This window comes from Trichomycterus rosablanca, chromosome 2 (assembly GCF_030014385.1).
Source record: "Trichomycterus rosablanca isolate fTriRos1 chromosome 2, fTriRos1.hap1, whole genome shotgun sequence".
NCBI lineage: Eukaryota > Metazoa > Chordata > Actinopteri > Siluriformes > Trichomycteridae > Trichomycterus > Trichomycterus rosablanca.
Genome location: NC_085989.1, coordinates 19101590 through 19127795, shown reverse-complemented (window position 1 = coordinate 19127795; position 26206 = coordinate 19101590). Strand labels below are relative to the sequence as shown.

General features: G+C 40.2%; 1 protein-coding gene across 1 annotated transcript in view; it reads right to left on the bottom strand.

Moving 5' to 3' along the window:
• The window catches only part of usp31 (ubiquitin specific peptidase 31), a 40580-nt gene extending 31385 nt beyond the window's left edge, over positions 1-9195 (bottom strand). The window contains exons 1-2 of the mRNA XM_063012399.1: positions 8654-9195; positions 5654-5785 (exon numbers count right to left, since the gene is read on the bottom strand). Of these exons, the coding sequence (XP_062868469.1) occupies positions 5654-5785; positions 8654-9175 (654 nt within the window). The 5' untranslated portion in view covers positions 9176-9195. The remainder of the gene's footprint in view (positions 1-5653; positions 5786-8653) is intronic.
• Between the last annotated feature and the right edge of the window lie 17011 nt (positions 9196-26206).

The following is a 26206-nucleotide window of genomic DNA, read 5'->3' as shown; positions in this document are numbered from 1 at the left end:
AGTGCTGATCCGCATATGCACTCATCAAAGTGTAGGTGACAAAATGCATACGGATGCTGCCCATGTGTTGGAGGGGGCATGGGTTAGCTTCATTCTTCTCAATCAGAACAGGGATCGGCATTGATGAAGAGGAAGCATGATGCTATTGGGCAATTGGACGCACTAAAAGAAACAGGGGAGAAAATGCATGAACAAAATATAAAAGAAAAAAAAAGCCTTCACTACATATTAGATGTACAAAGTTCAATCTGTAAGACAAATTAACCGTCGTACACCATCACTATCTAAACAACCCACTTAATGATTCCAGCTTGGGGAAGGCCCCTTCCTGTTCTAGAATGACCATGCACCTGGTACAAAGCCAGATCCATAAAGATATGGTTTGGTGTGGACAAACCTTATGGTTCTACACAGAACCCTGAGCACATCCCTATTTAACACATTTGTGGAAAGTCTTCTTCAAAGAGTTGGGGACACAACTCTATTAATGTCCACAGTTTTGTAAATAGATTCCAACAAACTTATAGTGGGGTGTCTACATACTTTTAGCCACACAATGTATTTTAACCCTGGAATGCTTGTAGGGTTTAGCGTACAACAGTACTATTAGCTGAAATGCTATACACTTGCTTTCATCTTTGTAAGGTATAGATGTCGTGTCCCAAATGGCACTCAGAATGCTATGCAGGCTTTGGATCTGTGGTGTGTAATGCTCTAGGGTGAAAAGTTTATAGCCATATAAAGGTGTTTAAACGGATACGTAATTAAACCCTTGGCTGTCTGGTAATTCCTGCCTCAGGATACTCAGGTGTTAGCTAAGTATCACTGGGATCTTGAGCTCTCTAGTTTAAATCCTAGATGATGCTATTGGTCCCTGAGGGAGATTAACAGGGCTACATCGCTCTTGTAAAACTGCGACCTTTGTTGTCTGGTCGAGGTGGCTGCCCTGGTGTTGGGGTATTCGCAGAGTGCATAACGTCCCTCTCTGTGAGTTTTTTCCTGCATGTTATTCGGGCCCTCAACCAATATAACAGTCAAGACTATACATATATATACACACACACACTGACCAGGCATAACATTATGACCACCTTACTAATATTGTTGGACCCTCTTTTGCTGCCAAAACTTGTTTGTCCAGCACATCCCACAGATGATCGACTGGATTGAGATCTGGGGAATTTGGAGGCCAAGTCAACACCTCAAACTCGTTGCTGTGCTTCTCAAACCATTCCTGAACCATTTCTGCTTTGTGGCAGGGTGCATCATCCTGCTGAAAGAGGCCACAGCCATCAGGGAATACTGTTTCCATGAAAGGGTGAACATGCTCTGCAACAATGCTTAGGTAGGTGTTACGTGTCAAAGTAACATCCACATGGATGGCAGGACCCAAGGTTTCCCAGCAGAACATTGCCCAAAGCATCACACTGCCTCTGCCAGCTTTCCTTTTTCCCATAGTGCATCCTGGTGCAATGTGTTCCACAGGTAAGCGACACACGCATCCAGCCATTTACGTGATGTTAAAGAAAACGTGATTTATCAGACCTTCTTCCATTGCTCTGTGGTCCAGTTCCGATGCTCACGTGCCCATTGTCGGCGGTGGACAGGGGTCAGCATGGGCACCCTGACTGGTCTTCGGCTATGTAGCCCCATACGTAACAAACTGTGATGCACTGTGTATTCTGAAACCTTTCTATCAGAAAAGTATCTTCTATCTTCTTCAGCAATTTGAGCTACAGTAGCTCATCTGTTGGATTGGACCAGACAGGCCAGCCTTCGCTCCCAACGTGCATCACTGAGCCTTGGCCGCCCATGATCCTGTCATCGGTTTACCACTGTTCCTTCCTTGGACCACTTTTGATAGATACTGACCACTGCAGACCAGGAATACACCACAAGAGCTGCAGTTTTGGAGATGCTCTGACCCAGACGTCTAGCCATCTCAATTTGGTCCTTGTCAAACTCGCTCAAATCCTTACACTTGCCCATTTTTCCTGCTTCTAACACATCAACTTTGAGGATAAAACGTTCACTTGCTGCCTAATATATCCCACCCACTAACAGGTGCTGTGATAAAGAGATAATCAGTGTTATTCACTTCACCTGTCAGTAGTCATAATGTTATGCATGGTGTATGTATATATATATATATATATATATATAGCACAAATAAACTTTGATTTGATTTTATTTAATTTGGATTAAAGTGATTGTGTACATAGGGAACATACTAGGACAGTAAAACATCTGCAAGTTTGGTGCCCCACTCCTCTAGTACAGTTGCAAAGAAATGTAGAGTCTACTAAACCCAACTTATAAATCTTACATCAAGGTAAGAAAGGTTTGTGGTATTTCGTGGTATTTCACAGTGCCAGAACAGCCCCTGGCACAGCCACTGAATGAAAAGGACAGGCCAAGTAGCCTCACACCAATGTATCTTTTTACTAAGACATCAGGGGCAGCAGGCACATTGCTGATCACACTGGTTTCCTTTCAGCAGCTGGTAGCAGAAGTATTAAACCAGACTGGAATCTACAGTAAGTCCCTTTTTCTCCTGACTGGGCTGGTTAGACTAAGATTGACGATGGACAACTGGCTCTGTTTTATGGAGTGTTCCCACACAGGCTGGCATGTAAATCAGCCTAACTTGCAGGCCGTCTCTTTGCCAGCTACTCAGCTGATTGAGATCTCACGCTCCAAATGAGAAAATCAATGTAAATATAAAGTGGTGTCTTTGCCAGACACAGGCGGTGTGTGTCAGACTCTCAATTTAGGGCAACAGTGTAACGGATTACTGCAGGAATCTACAAGGATGACTTTAATTTTTTAATTACAGGCCTGCTGCATCTCTAAATATAAATGCTCACTGTTCACTACTGACTGATTTACATCATAACCCCTATTACTAAGACTTTTAAGTAGTTTGGGAAGTTTTGCAAGTGGATCTTTTGTCTATTCTAACACGATACGAGACTTTAGCTGCTTAACAGTTTATGGCTGCCATTGTCTGTTACTCCTTCTATGCCACACAAAGAAGACAGATCTGGACTGCAGGCAGGCCAGCCAAGCACAGATTGAGCATTGTCTAGCTGAAATATTCAGACTTCATGGGAAAACTGTGATGGCAGCATGTGTCACTCTAAAATCTCAAGATACACCCGGGCGGCACGGTGGCTCAGTGGGTAGCACTGTCTCCTCACAGCAAGAAGTTCCTGGGTTCGATCCCCAGGTGGGGTGGTCCGAGTCCTTTCTGTGTGGAGTTTGCATGTTCTCCCCGTGTCTGAGTGGGTTTCCTCCGGGAGCTCCGGTTTCCTCCCACAGTCCAAAAACATGCAAATGAGGTGAATTGGAGATACAAAATTGTCCATGACTGTGTTGGATATAACCTTGTGAACTGATGAACCTTGTGTAATGAGTAACTACCGTTTCCTGTCATGAATGTAACCAAAGTGTAAAACATGATGTTAAAAATCTAATAAACAAACACCTCCATACCATTACAGATGTTGGCTTTAGCACCTTTTACTGACAACAGTCAATATGTCCATTTGTCTTTGGCACGAAAAGCTTGACATCCATATTTCCCAAAAAGTTTTGGTCTATCTGCATAACAGTGTTTCAGAATGCATTTCTTGATGTAGCGGCACACTGTGTTAAGTGACAGCGGTACATTTACATTTACATTTTCAGCATTTAGCTGAAAGCGACTTACACAATGAGCAATTGAGGGTTAAGGGCCTTGCTCAGGGACCCAACAGTGGCAACTTGGTGGTGGCGGGGCTTGAACCGGCAACCTTCTGTTTACTAGTCCAGTACCTTAACCCCTGAGCTATCACTGGCCCTAGTACTGGTACTCCCAAGCCCCTGTGGCTATACTAACCACAGTAGCATGTGGCTTTCTCATTCAGTGCTATCTAAAGGCTTAAACAGCAGGCACATTCAACAGTGGTTTCCAGGCTTGTCCTACATAGACTGACATTTCTCTGAATCTTTTCACAATATTATGAACAGTAGATGGTGAAAGAACTTAATATGCAACTCTGCTTGGCGAATTCTGTCATGATGTTTGGCACAAAGTGGTAAACCACTACCTATATTTGCATGCAAAGTCTAAGCCCTCAGTGGATCCTCTTTTTATACCCAGTTATGATACCCTGACCTTACCAAATTCACCTTTTTATTATAAACTATTTTAAAATGGTGTAGCTTGAATATCCTATAAGAAGAAGAACCTTTATTGTCATTATACTTGTGTACAACAAAATTTAGTTTGATACTCTCCAAAATATAAAAAGAAGAAGAAGATAAAGTATTTACATAAACACATGGATATTTACACAGGATAACCAGTACAATTTACAGTATGGATTTTAGATAAATAAAATAAATTATGGTTGAATATGAGTATACAAAGTGACTGCGCTCTGTGGAGATACCAGTTAAATTTCAAAAATGATTATTTTATGTTTAGATGAGAAAATGGTTTTATGTACTTGTGCAAATACGCAATGTTCAAGTTCACAGTCTATGAGGGGTGGGGAGGGGTGATGGAGACCACAGCTCTTGGGAAGAAGCTGTTCCTCAGTCTGTTCGTGTGTGCACGAATAGCTCTGTACCGCCTCCCAGATGGTAACAAGGAGAACAGACCGTTTCCGGGGTGTGTTGCATCCTTACTAATGCTGTCGGCCTTGTTCTGTAAACGGCTGTTGTAAACACTGTCCAAGTTGGGGAGTTCGGTCCCGATGATAAACTTTTCACTCTTATTTTGCCCCCATACCAACATTTTTGAGCGTGCTACAGGCAAGTACTCCCAAGCCCCTGTGGCTATACTAACCACGGTAGCATGTGGCTTTCTCATTCAGTGCTATCTAAGGCCTTAAACAGCAGGCACATTCAACAGTGGTTTCCAGGCTTGTCCTACATAGACTGACATTTCTCTAAATCTTTTCACAATATTATGAACAGTAGATGGTGAAAGAACTTAATATGCAACCTTGCTTGGAGAAATGCTCTTTTTGATGATTCTCTGATGAAGTTTGGCACAAAGCAATAAACCACTACCTATATTTGCATGCAAAGGTGGATCCTCTTTTTATACACAATTATGATAACCTTACCAAATTCCCCTGCCTATGATAGAATATTTTAAAATAGTGTAACTTGAACATCCTTTAAACTTTTCACTATTATTTTGCCCCCATACCAACAGTATTTGAGTGTGTTTATAATTATATATAAAATATAATCCAGTTGATCAGCCAAAACATTTGTCCCTTAAATAAAGGTTCACTAATTATATATACCCCCCTTGCCTGGAAAAGGGATCTAAAGTTGCTAAGAAACATCTATAACTAACATTCCATATTATTATCCACTGAATTAGAATTTCCACAGTGATATCACTTATATACTCAAAAGCATTATACTGCTACAGTAAACGCAATTCATATTCATATGACTGAGCTCACAAACTCACCTTTCCATACTAAATCCAAGAATTTTCTTAATCAGATTGATAAAAATGCCTAAATGGTGAACACTGTAGACTACTTTTAAGGTCTTAATCATATGATTTTATTCACCTGCTGTTACCATTAAAACACCAAATTCATTTACATTTACAGTTTGCATGATTAAAAAAAACACAGCTTACCTTTATAGAAGGTCTGCTAAGACCGGTGTTATTCAGGTCTTCATGTACACGATCCAGAAGCCAGAGGAGGAACTCTTGTGCATCATGCTGAGCATTTCCCCTGTATTGCATGGCACGTTTTGCAACAGCATTCTGTAAAAATGTATATCCAAAATCATACCAAGGTTATATAATACACATTGTTCAAACTGTAAACTTTACTCTAGCATTAAATGTACAATACGACCTAATACGTAACAGGGTGGACGTCACAGTGTATATGAGGTGCATGTGTAATTTAGCTTGACCAATATTAGTTTGGAAAAGTATAACATGTCCTTTTTATAATAAACATGAAAAACATATTAAAACAGTGTTTCATTTTCAAAAAGTTTTAAGGTCCAAAAGGCACCCAATCCCAGGACTGACCCACCTGCTACTTTACAACAGACTGCAGCTTTGCCAATTAAGTTAAGGGTGGTAGAAAATGTTTCTTGTCGTAAATTCTTTGCCCCATTATCAACATTTTCAGCTGTTCTATGTTTTTATGACAGAAGTGATGTGCCTTTTATGTTTTAGTTTATTGGCTTCAAGTGCTTAGCAGCCATTTAACCTGCTCTTTTGCATTAAACGTTTTGAAGACAGTTACTGTCCAGTCTATTTAGGATAAACAGAACTGTTTACAGAACACCGGGAATGATTTAGCTGTGCTGCGGTAAAGCTTTCTTACTGTCACAAAATATATACTGTCCTACTGCCCAGACCTAACGTTTACATTACTGATGAACCATGTAGTGAGCAGTATTCAGAAACAGCTTTTAGCTTTAGCAACTTAGCACATATGGTAGCTAAATATAAAATATGTTTTACTGTCAGTCATGAGTCACACCATTAAAATTCTCAGTGATTTATTTAATAGTAGCATAAGGTCACTGAATACACCATAATAACTGTGATTTAATGTCGCTAACACTGCCAAATAGTAAAGGAGCTGGCAGCTAGCTAGCCATAACATATGAGCTTTGGGTATAAGGTGAGCAAAATTTTTAGTATCAGAGACATTTATATCATACATTTTACCAGTTAGTTTAATAGTACCCAAATGTTTCAGAAAATACAGTAATAATTGTGATATTATGCTGATAATGTTAGAGGTCAGCTTCTTACTTCTCTTAAACTTAAAATAGCATTTGGCATAGCAGCCTTACCAGGACATCATTATTTCATTAATTTCTTTTTTCTCATTGTTATCAACTGTTTTATTCTGTTCAGGGTCACAGCAGCTCCAGTTCCACCAGGCAACAATACCCTGTACAAGGCCACAATCCATTGCAGGGCGTATGCCACCTTCCCCCCAGACATGTCTAGTTGCATCTATGTAGAAGTATGGCCAGCCTAAAGCACCAGGTTTGAATCTCAGCAGTGGTGGGTAATTGTAATAGACAGCTGCGCCAACCAAGCATGGATGTCATTATCGAATAATAATTTCAAACAGATGCCGCTCAGGTGGCACAGCGGTAACGTACGCTAGCACACCAGAGTTGGGGTTTCGAATACATCGTATCAAATCTCAGCTCTGCCTTCCGACTAGGCTGGGTGGCTGTATGAACAACGATTGGCTGTTGTTCACAGGGTTAGGGGTTAAAAAAGGGTCCTCATAACTACTGCAACTGCGGCCCCTGCTGGCTGACTGATGGCGCCTGCACAGGGCTGAGAAATAATGCTGATGGGGGTGTGGCCCTCCGTACACAGTGCCCGTCGGTGCATGAACTCGACTCGTGCAGGTGAAAAATGCAGTCTGTACTGACTGTATGTGCCGGAGGGGGCGTATAATCAGTTGAGAGGCGTCCTCAGCCAGTGGTGAAGGGTGGAATCAGCATAGAGGACGCATTCAGGGTAATTGGACACAACTAGATTAGGGGAGAAAATTGGGGGAAAAGAGTGGGAAAAATAGAAAGTTCAAAAATAATAATAATAATAATAATAATAATGTCAAACATTTCTCGATTTCACAACTTTACGACGTTCCCTTGAATGGACAGACGATTTCAACACCTATAATTTTTTAAAACAGTGTTTGCTGGGAATTTGGGTCAAGCAGCGATCTAACAAGGGGTTTTCAACCTGTGGGGCGAGTACCTTTCCAGGGGGCGTGACATTACGAGATTTTTTTACTTCTAAAACTAATTTTTCACCCACAGCAGGAATATTGATTAGTCTCGCTGACCACGCACACACATGTCTAATGTTATCCAGCTCAGTCTCAAAAAAGGACCTAAAAATAAGGCTAACAGTGAAGACGGTGACAAAAACAATGACTGTGTTGTTTCAGTCGAGGACTCCACTAGCCAGGCGATCCATTCCGTTAGCACCGATGCCAATAAGCAATCTACATCAAGACTTTTGGCTGTCAGTCAGAGTATCCTGAACTGGTGAACTTAGCAATTGATGTACTTTTGCCTCTACTTGGCTCTGTGAAGCAACGTTTTCTGCTGATCTACATCAAAAGCAAGTACCGCTTACGATTTACGACTAGCTAACTGATATTGAACACCGAATTTCTATGATGTGCTCGCAGAAACAGGCTCAGTCATCGCATTGAATTAGGAAGGGTTATATATTTCAATCAGCAAAACTGCATCATATGTATAATATGCACAGTGGTAACTATATTATTTTAGCTTGTCAAGAGCTTTCGCATTGGTTTCTGGGTGAGGGGGGGGGGCAAGTTCACGGTCAGCACACAGAAGGGGGCGCATGTCCAAAAAGGTTGAAACCTCCTGATCAAACATACTAGCCCACAAATGCTGAGATCTCAAGTTTAAATCTCAGCTCCTATACACACATGATTGGCTTTGTCTGAAAGTAAGCGTGTCAAAGGGTGAAACTGTGGCCTCTGCTGTCTGGTCAAAGGTGCCTGTACAGTCATTTTTAGCTGGAATGAAAGCTTTTATTAGCAATTTTGCAGGATACAATAAGGATTATCAACGGTATGTTGTACAACCCCTATAACAGACTTACTTTAAACTCTCTGCTGTGTTGTGGAGTGTACTCAAAGGTCCACAAGGCTCGAACCAGTCCAGCCAACTGCTCGGTCACTTCTCCTTTCTCCTTCCTCGGTGGATGGACTCCGTTAGCTTTAGGTTTGTCCTCCTGATCTGCGTCTCCTCGGTACTGTTCCAGGGCTAAATACTCCGCAAACAGCTCGGTGTTGCTCAGACACTGAAGGACAGCGTTCATGAAGCAGGTATTTCCGTGGTTCTTCAACCCGGCCACACCGGGCACTTTGTCCCGGCTGAGGAAACCGCCGCAGTCGCTGTCATCCGAGGCTACTGATCCTTTTCCGTCGTTCTTAAAGACAGAGAATCCGCCATCGTCTTTGTCGCCCTCGGGTGCTTGAAGCTCAGATCCGAAATGCGAAAGAGTGGACAGAGTCTTCAAGACTCTGCTCATAAAACTTCCCACTGACCTGACCGAACCCCGGCGGAACAGTTTCTTCCCCAACCCGGATTTCTTCTCTTTACCCGAAGCTTTGCTCGACATGGCAGCTTGTTGTTACGGCTTAAGGATCAAATAAATTATCACTAAATGGTATCCAAAGAATTAATCCAGATGTGAACAGGAAGCTACCATTCCATTTCAAAGTCATTAAGGTAGCACACTCAAGTCTGTCTAAGCCATTGGTCTGAGTGAGACCATGCTATTTTGGTGCAAAATAGTTACAGCACTGCTGTTCTTGTCCAAATATATTATCACAAATGGTATTGTTCCGCATGATGCCGTTAAACAGCTGCATCGTGGCACAGCATACAACTTTCTACAGCTTTTATGTTTGAAAATAATGATCAACTAGATCTGTTTCTGGTAAACTCGATCACCATCAAAATCACAACAGAAACTCGAATCGTCTCAGATAGTCGAGCCGAGCTTGAGCTGGTTACATTATGCTACATTTTATTTCATTAAAATGAAATCAAGTACTACATACAGTGTATGAGTGAAGTATTCAGTTTAGTCATTACAGTCCAAGTCACACAGATTTTTCATCCTCTGTTAAACCAAGTCACAGAGAACCAGATTTAGGTTCAAAGTCTTGGTTTAGAGACTAACAGTGGCCTAGTATGAGTATATAATCAGTTAAACATGAGTTAAATACCTGATCACAGAAACTATAGCACTAAGTACCTGAAGAAAACTTGTTTTCGATGCGCCCACTTGATGACACCTTCATGAGCATCTTTCAAAGTGAACTCATATTAGCAACAAATCAGGACGCAAGTGAATGGAGCATTTATATAATCACAGCTTACCGTAACGCAGTGGTTTAAAGGTCTGGCTTTCCAAATAGCACATCAACATGTAAAACGAAACTATTCAGCTAGATATCTGGCTTTAGCAGGCTTGTTAAAACAAATCCCTTTGAAAAAATCCCAGCTGGACAAACTGTCCCTGCACCAGCAACTGCCGCAACACCACAACAAAGTCAAAGCGTCCGTGCTCACTGTCACCAGCTGTTTCCAGCTGTTTCCAGGTGTCTATTTACAATCGAACGCAGCGCACGGTCAGCACAGTGTCTCAATCAAAGATCACATCAATAACATCCAGTCTCATCAACATCACTCGCATTCGTTTATCAGTTCACATTAGCGTGGCTAGCTAATGCACTGCATGATTGACCTGCAGCTCCACCCTGTCAACAACTCTCTTCCTATACAAAGAGCTGAATTAGCGCGTAATAACAACAGAGGTGCAGTAACACGTGCAGCGATCGTGTTGTGTTACTACCTTTTAAATACGAGACTAACCCAGCAGTTAGGAGCCTGATCAGCCTGTGCTAAATGCTAACGCTAGCCGCTAGCAGCCAGCACAGTACAGTCAGGGAAGACCTGGCGATCGCCCATAACCGCAGAGGTAGCAGTCCAGATAGAACCTCTCCGCATTCTCGCAGTTCTTCCAGCATTCGCGCTGACCAATCGACTCCTGTACAAACGCGATCAAGTCCCAAAAAACAGCTTTAAAGTCCGTCAGTGGCCGGCCTGTACAGCTCCATGTAAAAATCACTGACACTGCAGGGCGTTGGGGTGCTGACGTCACGGCCCCGGCAAATCTAAGCAGGTAGATACAGTAGCAGAGTTTTTTTGACAGAGACCTCATTTTAATGCCTCAACCCCTCTGTTTGTGGACTATTCTCCACTACAATAAAGTAAACAAATAGTGTATTACCCAGAGAGAGTTAAACTTGAGAATGTCTCATTTGAAATAAGCAGTTTGTACTGTTCATGTTGCTGGTTTTTGTGTGACCATAAAACGAACTACAGATTGAATAAACAGTCCAAGTTTGTACAAATATATTACTCAAGAACATACACCAAAATGGCTAGAACCATTTAAATTATATACCTTAAGTAAGATCAATCAAGACATGGTTTGACAAGTTGATGTGAAAGAACAATTCATACCAATTCATGCTGGACATTAGTGCTTGGCGATATGACAGTACATTTGGTATACCGTCTTAGATAGATAGGTAGATGGATGGATGGATGGATGGATGGATGGATGGATGGATGGATAGATAGATGGATGGATGGATGGATGGATGGATGGATGGATGGATGGATGGATGGATAGATGGATGGATAGATGGATAGATGGATGGATGGATGGATGGATGGATAGATAGATAGATAGATAGATAGATAGATAGATAGATAGATAGATAGATGGATGGATGGATGGATGGATGGATGGATGGATTGATAGATGGATGGATGGATTGATAGATGGATGGATGGATGGATAGATTGATGAATGGATGGATTGATGGATGAATGGATGGATTGATAGATGGATAGATGAATGGATGGATTGATTGATAGATGGATGGATGGATGGATGGATGGATTGATAGATGGATGGATGGATTGATGGATGGATGGATGGATGGATAAATTGATGGATGGATGGATTGATAGATGGATAGATTGATGGATAGATTGATGGATGGATGGATAGATGGATAGATAGATAGATAGATAGATAGATAGATAGATAGATAGATAGATAGATAGATAGATAGATAGATAGATGGATATATAGATGGATGGATGGATGGATGGATGGATGGATGGATGGATGGATGGATTCAACTTTATTGTCATTGCTCAATACAGGTACAAGGCAACGAAATGTAGTTAGCATCTACCAGAAGTGCAAATAGTAGCATTGTGCAAAGAAGAACATAGAATATCAGTAAACATATATCTATGATTAATATGAATATAAAGTTATAACTATAGCTATTTACATATATGGAATTATATCTATGTACATAGTACTATATACATAATAGCAATAATAACAATAAGCATATGAATAAAAATGGGTATATATAATAATAATAACATTAATAATAATAAAAATTAGTTAGGTATACATTATAATTAAAACAGTAATAATAAAGATTAGTTAGGTATATATTATAGTAATAACAGTAATAATAATAAAGATTAGTTAGGTATATATTATAGTAATAACAGTAATAATAATAAAGATTAGTTTTATATTATAGTAATAACAATAATAATAATAAAGATGTGTAAATAATAACTATACTGTATGTATGACAGTTGTGTAAAGTGCAGGTGCAAATGATAAATAATTATAACAGTCCAGTGTGTAATCGGGGGTGTTGGTAATGTGCAGGTGCAATGATAAATAATAATAATAACAGTCCAGTGTGTAATCCAGGGTGTTAATGGTATTAACGGTGCAAATGATAAATTATAGGTCAAGTGTGTAGTCCAGAGTGTTAGTGGTGTTAGCGGCATAGTGTAGTGTTCAGTAAAGTAATTGAAGTGGGGAAAAAAACTATTTTTGAGCCGACTGGTCCTTTCATGGTTGCTCCTGTATCTTTTCCCATGGCAGAAGGTTATACAGTGTGTGGTTGGGGTGGTATGGGTCCCTGATGAAGTTGTGTGCTCTGCGCACACAGCGCTGGTGGTGAAGGTCTCCAATGGTAGGAAGCTGTGTACCAATGATATGTTGAGCAGTCCTTACCACTTTATGAAGGGCCTTCCTGTCAGCCACAGTGGAGCTGCCGTACCACACTGTCACACAGTTGGACAGTACGCTCTCGATGGTGCAGCGGTAGAAGTTTGTGAGAATTTTGATTCCTCTTTGATTCCTCATACGTCGTTTTTCTTATACCGCCATACCGTAGCATAGTTAATACAACAACTGTAGGCTTCAATAGGATACAAATCATATAATATTGTTCGCCGCTCACTAGGGTTGCCAGCTTTCAGAACTTGAAATAAGGAACACCCTGAACTGGTGGGTTGGCGGAAGGCATAGGGTGGGAGGTGGGCTGGCGGGTGGTAGGCGGTTAGGGTTGCGCCTATAAAAAATATAACGGGTCTTACACCATCATAGGAACATTATCAAAATATTTTATTGAGGCTGTTTAACATATATTATTTTCATTCTTTATAATAATAAATTAGAACCATATTTTAGGCAAAACAACATGCATAAAGAACATCATGTAACTTTTTTTTACAATAGTGCTAACAACATTTTTACACTGACATGTACTCCTTCAAGAATTCTTCAAACGTGAAAAACAGTATTTTTTTAAAAATAAAACAGACCTGGTATTATAAAAAATGCTGAACATTTCTCACACTTTTCCATAAATACTTGAGCATTTCTTTTGTTTAATTTATGTATTACAGTGGGCACTGTTTGGAATAAACAGCAATTTTTGCTGGCATGTTACTTTTTTGTATTATATTTTGTAAGAATTTCCTTCTGTTTCATACATATCGTCCTGTCTCAGTCTAATCTGCAGCATTTCTCTCCCATTCATAAAAATACGGAACAAAGCGCGTCCCATATCAGTTCAATACGGAACACGACGTTTAGTTTCCAAATAAGGAACGATTCCGTATTTTACGGGACGGTTGGCAACCCTACCGCTCACTCACAGCTCACTAGTTAGCCAGGTAGCGTTAGCATAACAGTGTTAACAGATGAGAAAGTCTTCCTCAATATGGTGAAAAAAATAAACAAAAACCGAAAACAGATGGAGCATGAAGAGAGGGAGAAAACTGCCACCTGTTTGTTGAGCCACGGCTGTTGCCAAAAAGCAATCAGTGGAGCGACATTACTAACACAGTAATAATCCACCAACGCAAGGACATGATTCCTCTATAGTAGAGTGAGAAATGAGCTTTCGGAGCAATGATTAAAACTCTGGTTTTGAGGTATGGGGCAAAAATACTTCAGGTCAGTTTCTATATTAATGTTATACCAACAACACCGAAGCAAGCTGGAAGCGGAGAAAAATAAAGTCGTCTATTTTTTATTTATTCTTTTTACTACAGACCTGTGTTAAAAATGTACAGTGGAGTCATATGTCAGTATAGTGACATAACTGTCCATCAGTGGAGACTGGGAGATTGCAAACTTCATTTTATTTGTTAAAAGGAAACATAAGGGTAATTGTATAATACCTACTTATAAAAAGTCCCAGTCATACAAAAAATAAAACATACCGTGATATATCGTAAAACCGTCATAATCTTTAATAATACTGTGATACAAATTTTTGTTCATACCGCCCAGCCCTATTGGACATGAATTGTAATGTTGACTGAGAGTCTTGCCTTCTCGTCTAATACAGTAGACCCTTGAGTTACGAACGGTTTACGATACGAACATTTTGGGTTACAAATGATCTTTTTCAACTTAATGTATGAACAAATTTCGGATTAGGAACCGAAATTCGCGAAACACGTGACGTCACGAACACGTTCACTCCGACCGTCTCTCTCTATATATATTTACAGTGAGCGAACATTCGGACAGCGGACGGTGTTTTTTCGGTGTTTTCTTTGCATTTTGTAAAATTCTATATTAAAATGGCCTCAAAGAAGGTGCAGAGAAAGCGCAGTGGTGAGAAAATAAAACAATCTAATGATATTTGTTGTTGTATAATTACTCCTGCCAGTAGCTGTCACTGTGTATCAGACAGAGGGGACAGTGAGTGAGAGAGAAGAAGGAATTCGGCTCAGTAAAGTATTCTTTCTTTTGTGCAATAACACCTACAAAATACAACACTATTGAAATAAAGAAGGAAATAATAGAGAAATATGAGTTATTGTTGTTTCTGATAGATACATTTTATATAAAAAGAAGGAAATGTATTATGGTGTATAGTACAGCACACGTACTGTACTAAACTGTGATGTGTGTTGTGTTATGTACAGTACTACTGTGTATTGTTGTTTATTACAGGAATGTCTATTCTATAATTTAAGATTTAAGGGAAAATATACTTGTATTTATAACAAAAAAAGACCATTTAAGACATTACAAAGGTTAGGTAAGGGGGTGGTTTGTGAGGTCTGGCATGGATTAATTCTATTTACATTATTTCTTATGGGAAAAATATGTTTAACTAATAAACATTTTGACTTAAGAACAGCCCTTTGGAAACAATTAAATTCGTAAGTCAAGGGTCCACTGTATCAGTGCCTGATTTTACAAATGCTCTTTCAACTAAATAAATACAAATTCCCTCCAACACAATCCAAAACCAGTGAACGCCCAATGACAGCGGTTCGAGAACAGATGGAGCACAAACCTCCAATCTGTTATCTCATGCTACGGGACATGAAGGCTATGGCTTCTGCTGTGGACCTAAAGAAGAGCTACAGTCACTCTGTTATCATTTTAATTCTGGTGGTGAAGTGAATATGTCAACACACAGCACATCAAACCCATCTGTGTATAGAGCTGCATAGTTGTAGGGCAGTTAGAATGGCTGTCCACAATCATAATCATGAGCATGTAGCAGAGATGGGGACGTAAGTTGCACACACAGCGACTTCAAACTTGACTCGTGACTCGCAAAATGACCTATAGACAACAAAAGTCAGCAGCATGTGTGAACATTAGTTACGTGTGACAATTAATTCTATATTATATTCTGATCGTGTCATGTTCTGCTCTCTAATAAAGCTCCAGCTGTTTTAACCCGCAACACACGCAATGGGTAAATGTTCCGGCCAGCTTCCGGCGTAGCGATGAAGCGTCGCTCCCTACCTTTGGAATCTCACTTAAAATGATGGAAAGCCCTACGTAGTGCACTTCACTGGAACAGCTGATGTGAATAAAATGCTCCTACAGAATTGGCACTAATGGTTGGAAGAACCGCTTTCTGAACCAATCAGACCTTCTGATTTTAGTTGTTAGTAAGAAATGCTGTTATTTGCATTTATTCAGTTTGCGTCACACAGATGATTGTCAATGAAACACTTGATTGGCTTTCTAACGAGTTAGTGTTTTACTTCACAACCGGGAAATGTTTGGAGGTTTTTAATTATAAGCACATTTACAAAATAACGGATTATATTCCTAATGGGACACATGCTTATAAATTTAATAGCATCTGGAAGTACAGAAGTTAAGGTAAGTAGTGGTTATTATTTTTTGGCCGCTGTGCCTGATTTATTGCGCGGTTTTGTTTTGCAGTGAAAACAAAACGTATCAGTTTAAGCTTTTAACTGGTACCTAGGAAAGTAAAGGTACTAAGTAAAATGGCAAAATACACTCGCTAATCTGTTGTTGTTTTTTATCTGAACTTATATATTATTTGTTTATTTGTACACTACATTTCAAATATATGTTTTGTGTATATTATATTGACTCGTGACTTGACTCGGACTCTAGCCTAAAGACTCGTGACTTGACTCGGACTCTAGCCTAAAGACTCGTGACTTGACTCGGACTCTAGCCTAAAGACTCGTGACTTGACTCGGACTCTAGCCTAAAGACTCGTGACTTGACTCGGACTCGTACTTTGTGACTTGTGAACATCTCTGGCATGTAGGCATCAGAATTGGACATCCAGTTTTCTCCAAGATCATATTCAGAATGCATTTTAAGTTATGAGCAGTAAATTCTGAGTACACATAAGTAACACTTTATGACCAAAATTACTCCACTAGGCTCATAATCATATTTCTTTTCAAATCCAATACGCCGAAGTGCAGAGCCAAAATGAAATAAATCGTACCAGCATTCAATTACAAACATGCTGTGCTGTAAATTCATTTTAAAAAGCAGTTTAAAAAAAGCTTATTGCAGTGCTATGTCAAGTCGAAAATGGCCTGGTTTGGCATCTAGGACAACAGAATCAGTTTAAGATAGGTCAAAGTCAGCTGCCTGATCAGAGTGTAATATGGAAGACCAGAGATGTTGTGGATGTTGTGGAACCTCTGGGTTTTTGTCCTTATGCAACCCTCATCCTGATGGTTCACACTCATCTCTTCTGTGCATTAGATAATGTTTTGCACTAAAATGCCTACTAGTCTGAGGCAGTAGCTGCACTTCTCTGCAGAATAATCGGACAGTTTATATGCAAAGTGTTCAAGCTAGCTTGAGGAACATTATAGTATAAGCAATCATATTCAGATTGCATTTAAAGTTTTGAACAGAAAAGTTTTTTGTGAGAAAAGTTGGATGCTAAGATTGCCTTCACCGCTAAGGCAGCATCGGATGCTACCTTACGAAATTTTAAGATACCTTACTAGTGAGCATATTAAAGCATCTAGGATTTCGAACAGCCTACTTCTCGGGAGCGAGCGTAGGATGATGTAAAATGTTGTCTATGAAGAGATCTCACTAGGTTTTCCCTTTTTTTGTGGACATCTGCCTATTTATTGAAGTTAAATGTATCCGCCAATTGACAACAGTTGTATCAATTATATACAATAAAATATATTAGTTTGGTGTAAAGGAACTCCTAAACAAACATCCTGACCAGAAGTATTTTAAACACTTTTGCACACTAGCACACCAGAGCTGACATTTTTTAACTCGTCAGTTCGAAACTCAGCTCTGCCATCCGTCTGGGCTGGGCGGCTACATAAACAATGATTGGCTTGTTGTTCATACAGAGTGGGAGAGGAGCCAGGACCTCATATCTGATGCAATTACGACTTCTGCTGGCTGTTTAATTGGCACCCTGTCCTGGGTATTCCTAGTTGAACTGGAATTGCCGTGGCCCTGTCTGTTTATAGATCATTATTTTAAAAGGTCTGGTTATTATCCACTTGTTTTTTTTGGAGCTGTCAATAAAAAGTAATGTTTTTACTTGGTTAGAAGTGGTTTCTGGCCGCTCAGGTGGTGCAGCGGTAAAATACGCTAGCACACCAAAGCTGACATTTCTCGTCGAACTCATCGGTTCAAACCTCAGCTCTGCCATCCGCTCTGCCACATGAACAATGATTGGCTTGTTGTTCATATAGGGAGGGAAGCCAGATAGGGACCTCATAACTGGTGCAATTATGACCTCTGCTGGGATAATGTGGACAGGGTGTGGCTCACCGTACACAAAGCTGATCCACATATGAATTCACCTTGAGCAGGTGAAAATATGCAGTCGGCTACTGCACACGTGTCGGAGGGGGCGTGTGACAGTCCCGCTCACCTCAATCAGGAGTGGAGATCAGTAGAGAGAAAGCATAATGCAATTGGGTAATTGCATATGACTACATTGAGAGGAAAATTGGGGAAAATGCAAAAAAAAACAAAAAACGGTCTACTAAATCCCATTTGCCTAGTTATAAACATCAAACTTTACTAAATCAAAAGATTTGAAAATAGCAGGCAACTCCTGGAAAGATGTGTTACTGTTCTAAGTTTTCATCACAAAGATGACTCTCACTGTGGTTCTGTGAAGTTTTAGATCCTTTAAAATTACTTTATGTACGTTTTTCTGAAATCTTCTGAAATTTCTTTGATGCGTATTATAGCATTCCTGTAGAAATGGTGAAAACTTGAGTCTTGTACAAATAAAGGTAAACAGAATTTGTATTTTACAGAGCTAACTAAAATAGATTTGGATCCTGGAGTTACACAGCAACCATATTACCAGTTGGGGCAGCGTGTCACCTTGGATTTAATAATAAAATATAATCTAAATGTACTTTTCATGTATTGCAGGGGAAATTAATTAATAAATACATTTAGGACAGTGTATTCACTATTAAGACAATGTTACTTTTACCCGGTATTCTGTCTGTATGTAAAACATGGTAGACTGAGAAAAACAGTTTCCTGTTGTTATAGCTGGAAGCATAAACATCAACCTCTGCAACGCTTGCATAATACATAATCTGTGTGTGTGTGTGTGCGTGCGTGTGTGTGTCTCAACACCTGGCATCAAATAAAGCCAATATGTTCTGGGGGTTTCTTGTTTGAGGAGATTCCTCAAGAAATGCTGACTCGCCGTACCCCTGCCAAACGCTAAGCTCCTATGCTTAGACAGAAATACCTCATCGCCAATAGAATATCAAGCTCTATACAGCAGTGCCTGAAAGGATTGGCTGGTGTGTTACTATGGCTTAGAGTGTATTAAACAATAGGAAGTACAGGGTAAATGCTAAACAGGGTCTGGTAAAAGTTTGGGTGGTAAAGGTAAAGGTTTGGGTGGTGCTATTGCAGGAGGGTCCCATGTTCTTCATGGGTGCATAACATATAATCAAAAAAAGGTTTGTGCAGGTTACACTACCTTCTTCTATGACTCCATGGTCCAGTTCGAATGCTCACATGCCCATTTTTGTGCTTTTGACAGTGGACAGGAGTCAGCATGAACACACTGTTCACCGTTTGCCCTTCCTCTGACCTCTTTTGGTCAGTACTAACCAGAGATGGGGATTCGAGTCGTACGCAAGTCGCACACACAGCGAGTTCAGACTCGACTCTGACTCATTTCGAATGACTCGGACTCGACTCGTGACTCGCAAAAAATGACTTGTGGACAGCAAAAGTCAGCAACATTAGTTACGTGTGACAATTAACCCGCAACGCACGCAATGGGTAAATGTTCCAGCTTCCGGCAAAGTGATAAAGCGCCGCTCCCTACTTAAAATGGTGGAATACCCTATGTAGTGCACTTCACAGTAACAGATAATGTGAATGGAACGCTCCTACAGAATTGGCACTAATGATTTTAAGAACCGCCTTCTGATTTTAATTGTTAGTAAGAAATACTGTTATTTGTATGTATTTAGTTTGCAGCGTCACACAGATGATCGTCAATGAAACGCTTGATTGGCTTTCTAACGAGTTAGTGTTTTACTTTACAACCAGGAAAAGTTTTTAATTTAAGATTTTTAATTATAAGCACATTCACAGGGCGGCACGGTGGCTTAGTGGGTAGCACTGTCGCCTCACAACAAGAAGGTCCTGGGTTCGATCCCCAGGTGGGGCAGTCCGGGTCCTTTCTGTGCGGAGTTTGCATGTTCTCCCTGTGTCTGCGTGGGTTTCCTCCGGGTACTCCGGTTTCCTCCCACAGTCCAAAAACATGCCACCAGGTTAATTGGAAACACTGAATTGTCCTATAGATACCTAGCCGCTAGATGCACTAGTGCATTGTAGTGCCGGTCCCAAGCCCGGATAAATTAGGGAGGGTTGTGTCAGGAAGGGCATCCGGCGTAAAAATTTTGCCAAATCAATGAGCGATCATGAGGATGACTCGCTGTGGCGACCCCTGAAAAAGGGAAAAAGCCGAAAGAAGAAGAAGAAGAATTATAAGCACATTCACAAAATAACGGATTATATTCCTAATGGGACACACTCTTATAAATTTAATAGCATCTGGAACAACATAGGCTAAGGTAAGCAGTATTATGGATTGTTTGCTGTGTTTGGGATTTTGGCCGCTGTGCTGTAATTTGCAATGAAAACAAAACGTCAGTTTAAGCTTTTAACTGGTACCTAGGAAAGTAAAGGCACGAAGTAAAATGGCAAAATACACTCGCTAATCTGTTGTTGTTTTTTATCTGAACTTACATATTATTTGTTTATTTCTACGCTACACTTGCAATATATGTTTTATGTATATTATATTGACTCGTGACTTGACTCGGACTCTAGCCTAAAGACTCGTGACTTGACTCGGACTAGTTTTTTGTGACTTGTGAACATCTCTGGAACTAACCACTGCATCCTGGGAACACCTCACGATACTTGCCATTTCGGAGATGCTCTGACCCAATGATCAAGCCACATAATTTTGCATTTGTTAAAGTTGCTCAGATCTTTATGTTTGCCTATTTTTCCAACACATTAACTCATATATAAAAACATATATTGGTGTTTGGGTGGCCTTTGTTGTTGTTGGAGTGGCTACCTCTGAAATCCGGGTTTGAATCTCAGTTTTGCTATTGGATGTCTACACAGCCACCTGACATATATGGGCATTTATATTGCCAAGGATTAGTTACAGATTTAGGAAACAGAATAAAAAATAAAGTAATAACAATAATAATAATAATACAATATAACAAATAGTTACAAATATATATGTAAAAAAAACAACAGTAACAGTGCAAATAGTGACAACAATAGAATAAATAGTAACCATGACAGTAATAATACTAAATGTAAGTAGTAATAAGGATAAGAATTTGCTGTATGTGTATGTGTGTGACATGGTCACTCACTATACCTCACCTGGTGGCAGGTGTGTGTGTGTATTGTGCATTCAGTGTGCAGCTCTCTCTGTGCTCCCCCAGTTGGTGGGGCAGTTTGTCGAAGTCTGGAGGGGGAGTTAAAGTTAGGGATGATGGTGTTGAATTTGAGAAAGAATTGGGTCCGATAGTGGTGGTAGTGCAGCTCAATCTCTAGTGTACTGAGAGTGCAGTGCTGGCACAGCCTCTTTTCTCAGGGCAGCCAGGACAGTGTGTGTCGCCTCATTTACACAGACATGGTTGTGTGTGTGTGTGTGTGTGGGACCCCATCCAAGAGTATTCCTGTTTTGCTCTCATTGTTTCCCAGTGCAACCAGGCCTGCGTTTTAATTATTAAAAAACCTAATACTAGTGTAACTCTGCCCTCTGCTGGCAGATTGATTATTATTATCACCTCACAGCAATAAGGTCCTGAGTTCGATTCCCAAATGGAGCGGTCCGAGTCGTTTTTGTGTGGATATTGCATCTCCCCATGTGTGTATGTGTGTGTGTGTGTGTGTGGGTTTGTTTGTCCTGTGATAGACTGTAAAAAAAATGAATTCAAGGACACCTTAAATGTCTTTGATTACTGTGTAGTTTAAGTATTAAGTACTATTAAGTTAAATGTCTAACAATATATAGTACTTTATATTAAAGAAGGTCCTGGGTTCGATCCCCAGGCGGGGTGGTCCGGGTCCTTTCTGTGCGGAGTTTGCATGTGCGTGGGTTTCCTCCGGGAGCTCCGGTTTCCTCCCAGATTCCAAAAAACATGCAGTCGGGTTAATTGGAGACGCTGAATTGCCCTATAGGTGAAAGGGTATGTGTGTGTGGGTGTGTGTATGTGTGTGTGTGTGTAAAAGGTTTTGAACATTGTACATATGTCAGAACTTATGTAATGTTAAGTACAGTAAGTTCCCCTTTTGCTGTTATGACAGCATAGACTCAAGCTAGCATGGACAAAATAGTTATTTTCTGTTTTCACATGCTCACACATCTCTTTATTGTCTTTTGCAAATACAATAAAAATATGAAGAACAATCACAATGTATGTACACATACACCAATTAGCCATAACATTAAAACCACCTCCTTGTTTCTACACTCACTGTCCATTTTATCAGCTCCACTTACCATATAGAAGCACTTTGTAGTTCTACAATAACTGACTGTAGACCATCTGTTTCTCTACATACTTTTTTAGCCTGCTTTCACCCTGTTCTTCAATAGTTAGGACCACCACCAGACCACCACAGAGCAGGTATTATTTAGGTGGTGGATCATTCTCAGCACTGCAGTGACACTGACATGGTAGTGGTGTGTTAGTGTGTGTTGTGCTGGTATGAGTGGATCAGACACAGCAGTGCTGCTGGAGTTTTTAAATACTGTGTCCACTCACTGTCCACTCTATTAGACACTCCTACCTAGTTGGTCCACCTTGTAGATGTAAAGTCAGAGACGATCGCTCATCTATTGCTGCTGTTTGAGTTGGTCATCTTCTAGACCTTCTAGATCAGTGGTCACAGAACGCTGCCCACAGGGTGCTGTTGGCTGGATATTTTTGGTTGGTGGACTATTCTCAGTCCAGCAGGGACAGTGAGGTGTTTAAAAACTCCATAAGTGCTGCTGTGTCTTATCCACTCATACCAGCACAACACACACTAACACACCACCACCATGTCAGTGTCACTGCAGTGCTGAGAATGATCCACCACCGAAATAATACCTGCTCTGTGGTGGTCCTGTGGTGGTCCTGACCAATGAAGAACAGGGTGAAAGCAAGCTAAAAAAGTATGAATGGAAACAGATGGACTACAGTCAGAAATTGTAGAACTACAAAGTGCTTCTATATGGTAATATATAAAATGGACTGAGTGTAGAAACAAGGAGGTGGTTTAATGTTATGCCTGATCGGTGTACATATGTACATGTGTACATTTTTTTAACTAAGCAACAGTCAGTTTATCAGTTCATCTATTGTTAGTATGTTGTTATGCTTCAGGAAATAGTTCCAGACCCCCCCGCTCCCCATCCCCAAATAACTTACAGTTTGTTTTTAGTGAAGTAGCTTATCTTTTCAAAGGAAAATTAAAGTCATTCTTTTTGGCCACTGGGAAATTCCACAAATAGTTAATTTTTTCCATTAGCAGGCAGTGCAACGTTTAGCCTCATGACAACAAATATTAAGCAAAGACCTTCCATTCATTGAAATGACATGAGTTCTCTGGGTAGAAGAAATAAATTCAGAATAAATAATTTACAATTAAGAGGCATTTCTTTAACAGTTATCCCAAAAGCAGATTCCAAAACCACCTTTTTCCAAATGCAGGTTATCTCCCACACTTCCACATATAGTAGGGATGTAACGATACACTCTACCCACGATGCGATACAATTCACGATACTGGGTTCACGATATGTTTTTTTCCTGATTTTTTAAACAAAATGAAATTGAAGACAAATTATGACCAAGTTTCCTTTTATTATTTCTCTTATGAAAAAAGATAAAATCTTTTATTTATCTAAATTATGAATGCCCTTTTATTTCTGAGGTAGGTACAAACTATGCAAAACAATGCTGCACATTTCCCTTTTTGTGTTAAAAAAACTGAAATGAAATTTTAAAACAAATCCAACATTATAAATAAATGAATAATACAAATAAAGTATCCTCACATGAATATATTTGGCTGGAAAATCCCGTACAACTCTGTGTAGCGATGTCAACCAGGCAAGGTGAGTAGCGCCAGTGCCCTCTGCTGTTTAAAGTGAATATCGATTTATTTTACATGAATTACCGATTCGAATTGTGGCACATGTGCACCGATTTTTAACTGCCTTGTGGTGCATCGTTACTTCCCTAACATAGAGTGAAACAAGGACCCCTTACAAGGATTAGATGTAATGCATATGTGTTTGGAATATTCGGGTGAAAGTGGTGCACTGGGTAATGTACTGCCTGCCTAATTTATATTGGAGTAACTGCTACAGCTTTCATTTCGCATTCAGCATGTAGCCATACGCTTTACAAATCATAACTGCATTGGTAGAAATTATGGGTGTACTGGTATTACTTACCACAAAGATGCAGGGACGGCACGGTGGCTAAGTGGGTAGCACTGTCGCCTCACAGCAAGAAGGTCCTGGGTTCGATCCCCAGGTGGGGCGGTCCGGGTCCTTTCTGTGTGGAGTTCGCATGTTCTCCCCGTGTCTGCGTGGGTTTCCTCCGGGTGCTCAGGTTTCCTCCCACAGTCCGAAGACATGCAAGTGAGGTGAATTGGAGATACAAAATTGTCCATGACTGTGTTGGATATAACCTTGTGAACTGATGAACCTTGTGTAATGAGTAACTACTGTTCCTGTCATGAATGTAACCAAAGTGTAAAACATGACGTTAAAATCCCAATAAACAAACAAATAAACACAGCTGCAGGACAAAATTCAGACAAATGGTCATTATGAATTCTAACATAATAAATCAGTTTAATGGTTTACGTCAAGTTAATGTGTAGAAAGTCCATGACGGTTGGCACTTCTTGTTATTTTTGGCCTGTAAGTAGTCGTTGCAAAGCTCTGAGGTGTACGTTGGGTCTTTATCATACAGCAGTACATAACCCTCTTCAAAAAGGTCCAAGCAATAAGTATGGCATATCTCTGAAGAATGAAGTGGTACTTTCCTTTTGTCAGGGTGTAGTTGATCCTGTGCAGGTGCCCAAGCAGAGTAGGGAAAACATTCCCACCACAATGCATCACTGTTGTTTTAATATACTATGACATCAATCTCTCTCCTCTTCCTCTTACATGAAGCCATTTGTTACTGTCATAAAAGTTGGATTATACAGTAAATAAAATGGTTTTCCAGTCATTTACCCTGGCTAAAGAATTTGCCTTGGTTACCTTTCTGTAAGGTGGCTTAGATTAGATATGGCTAAATGTCATTTAAGACCACTACAGTGTAGCCACCTACTTTTGAGTCATAGCTTAATTTGGCATATTCTTTTTCTATGAGTGTCAAGCAGAAACCTTTAGTTAAATAACGTCAAGTGTATCATATTTCATACATGAGTTTTAAAGACCTTTACATCATCAAATTTTTGCTGACCTTTCAAGAGGAATATTTAGTGCATTGACGCAACTTATAAGTACTTGATGTTTTGTAATAAAATTGTTGAATATGCGTGTATCAAATTATGTGAAACTACCTCCTGGTTTCTACACTCACTGTCCATTTATCAGCTCCACTTACCATATAGAAGCACTTTGTAGTTCTACAATTACTTACTGTAGTTTCTCTGCATACTTTTTTAGCCTGCTTTCACCCTGTTCTTCAATGGTCAGGACCCCCACAGGACCACCACAGGTATTATTTAGGTGGTGGATAATTTTCAGCATTGCAGTGACACTGACATGGTGGTGGTGTGTTAGTGTGTGTTGTGCTGGTATGAGTGGATCAGACACAGCAACGCTGCTGGAGTTTTAAATACAGTTTCCACTCACTGTCCACTCTATTAGACACTCCTACCTAGTTGGTCCACCTTGTAGATGTAAAGTCAGAGACGATCGCTCATCTATTGCTGCTGTTTGAGTTGGTCATCTTCTAGACCTTCATCAGTGGTCACAGGACACTGCATGCCCATGGGGCGCTGTTGGCTGGATATTTGTGGTTGGTGGACTTATTCTCAAGTCCAGCAGTGACAGTGAGGTGTTTAAAAACTCCAGCAGCACTGCTGTGTCTGATCCACTCATACCAGCACAACACACACTAACACACCACCACCATGTCAGTGTCACTGCAGTGCTGAGAATGATCCACCACCCAAATAATACTTACTCTGTAGTGGTCCTGTGAGAGTTCTGACCATTGAAGAACAGCATGAAAGGGGGCTAACAAAGCATGCAGAGAAACAGATGGACTACAGTCAGTAATTGTAGAACTATAAAGTGCTTCTATATGGTAAGTGGAGCTGATAAAATGGACAGTGTGTAGAAACAAGGAGGTGGTTTTAATGTTATGGCTGATCGGTGTATCTTTTCCACTCCATCAATGCTTTAAC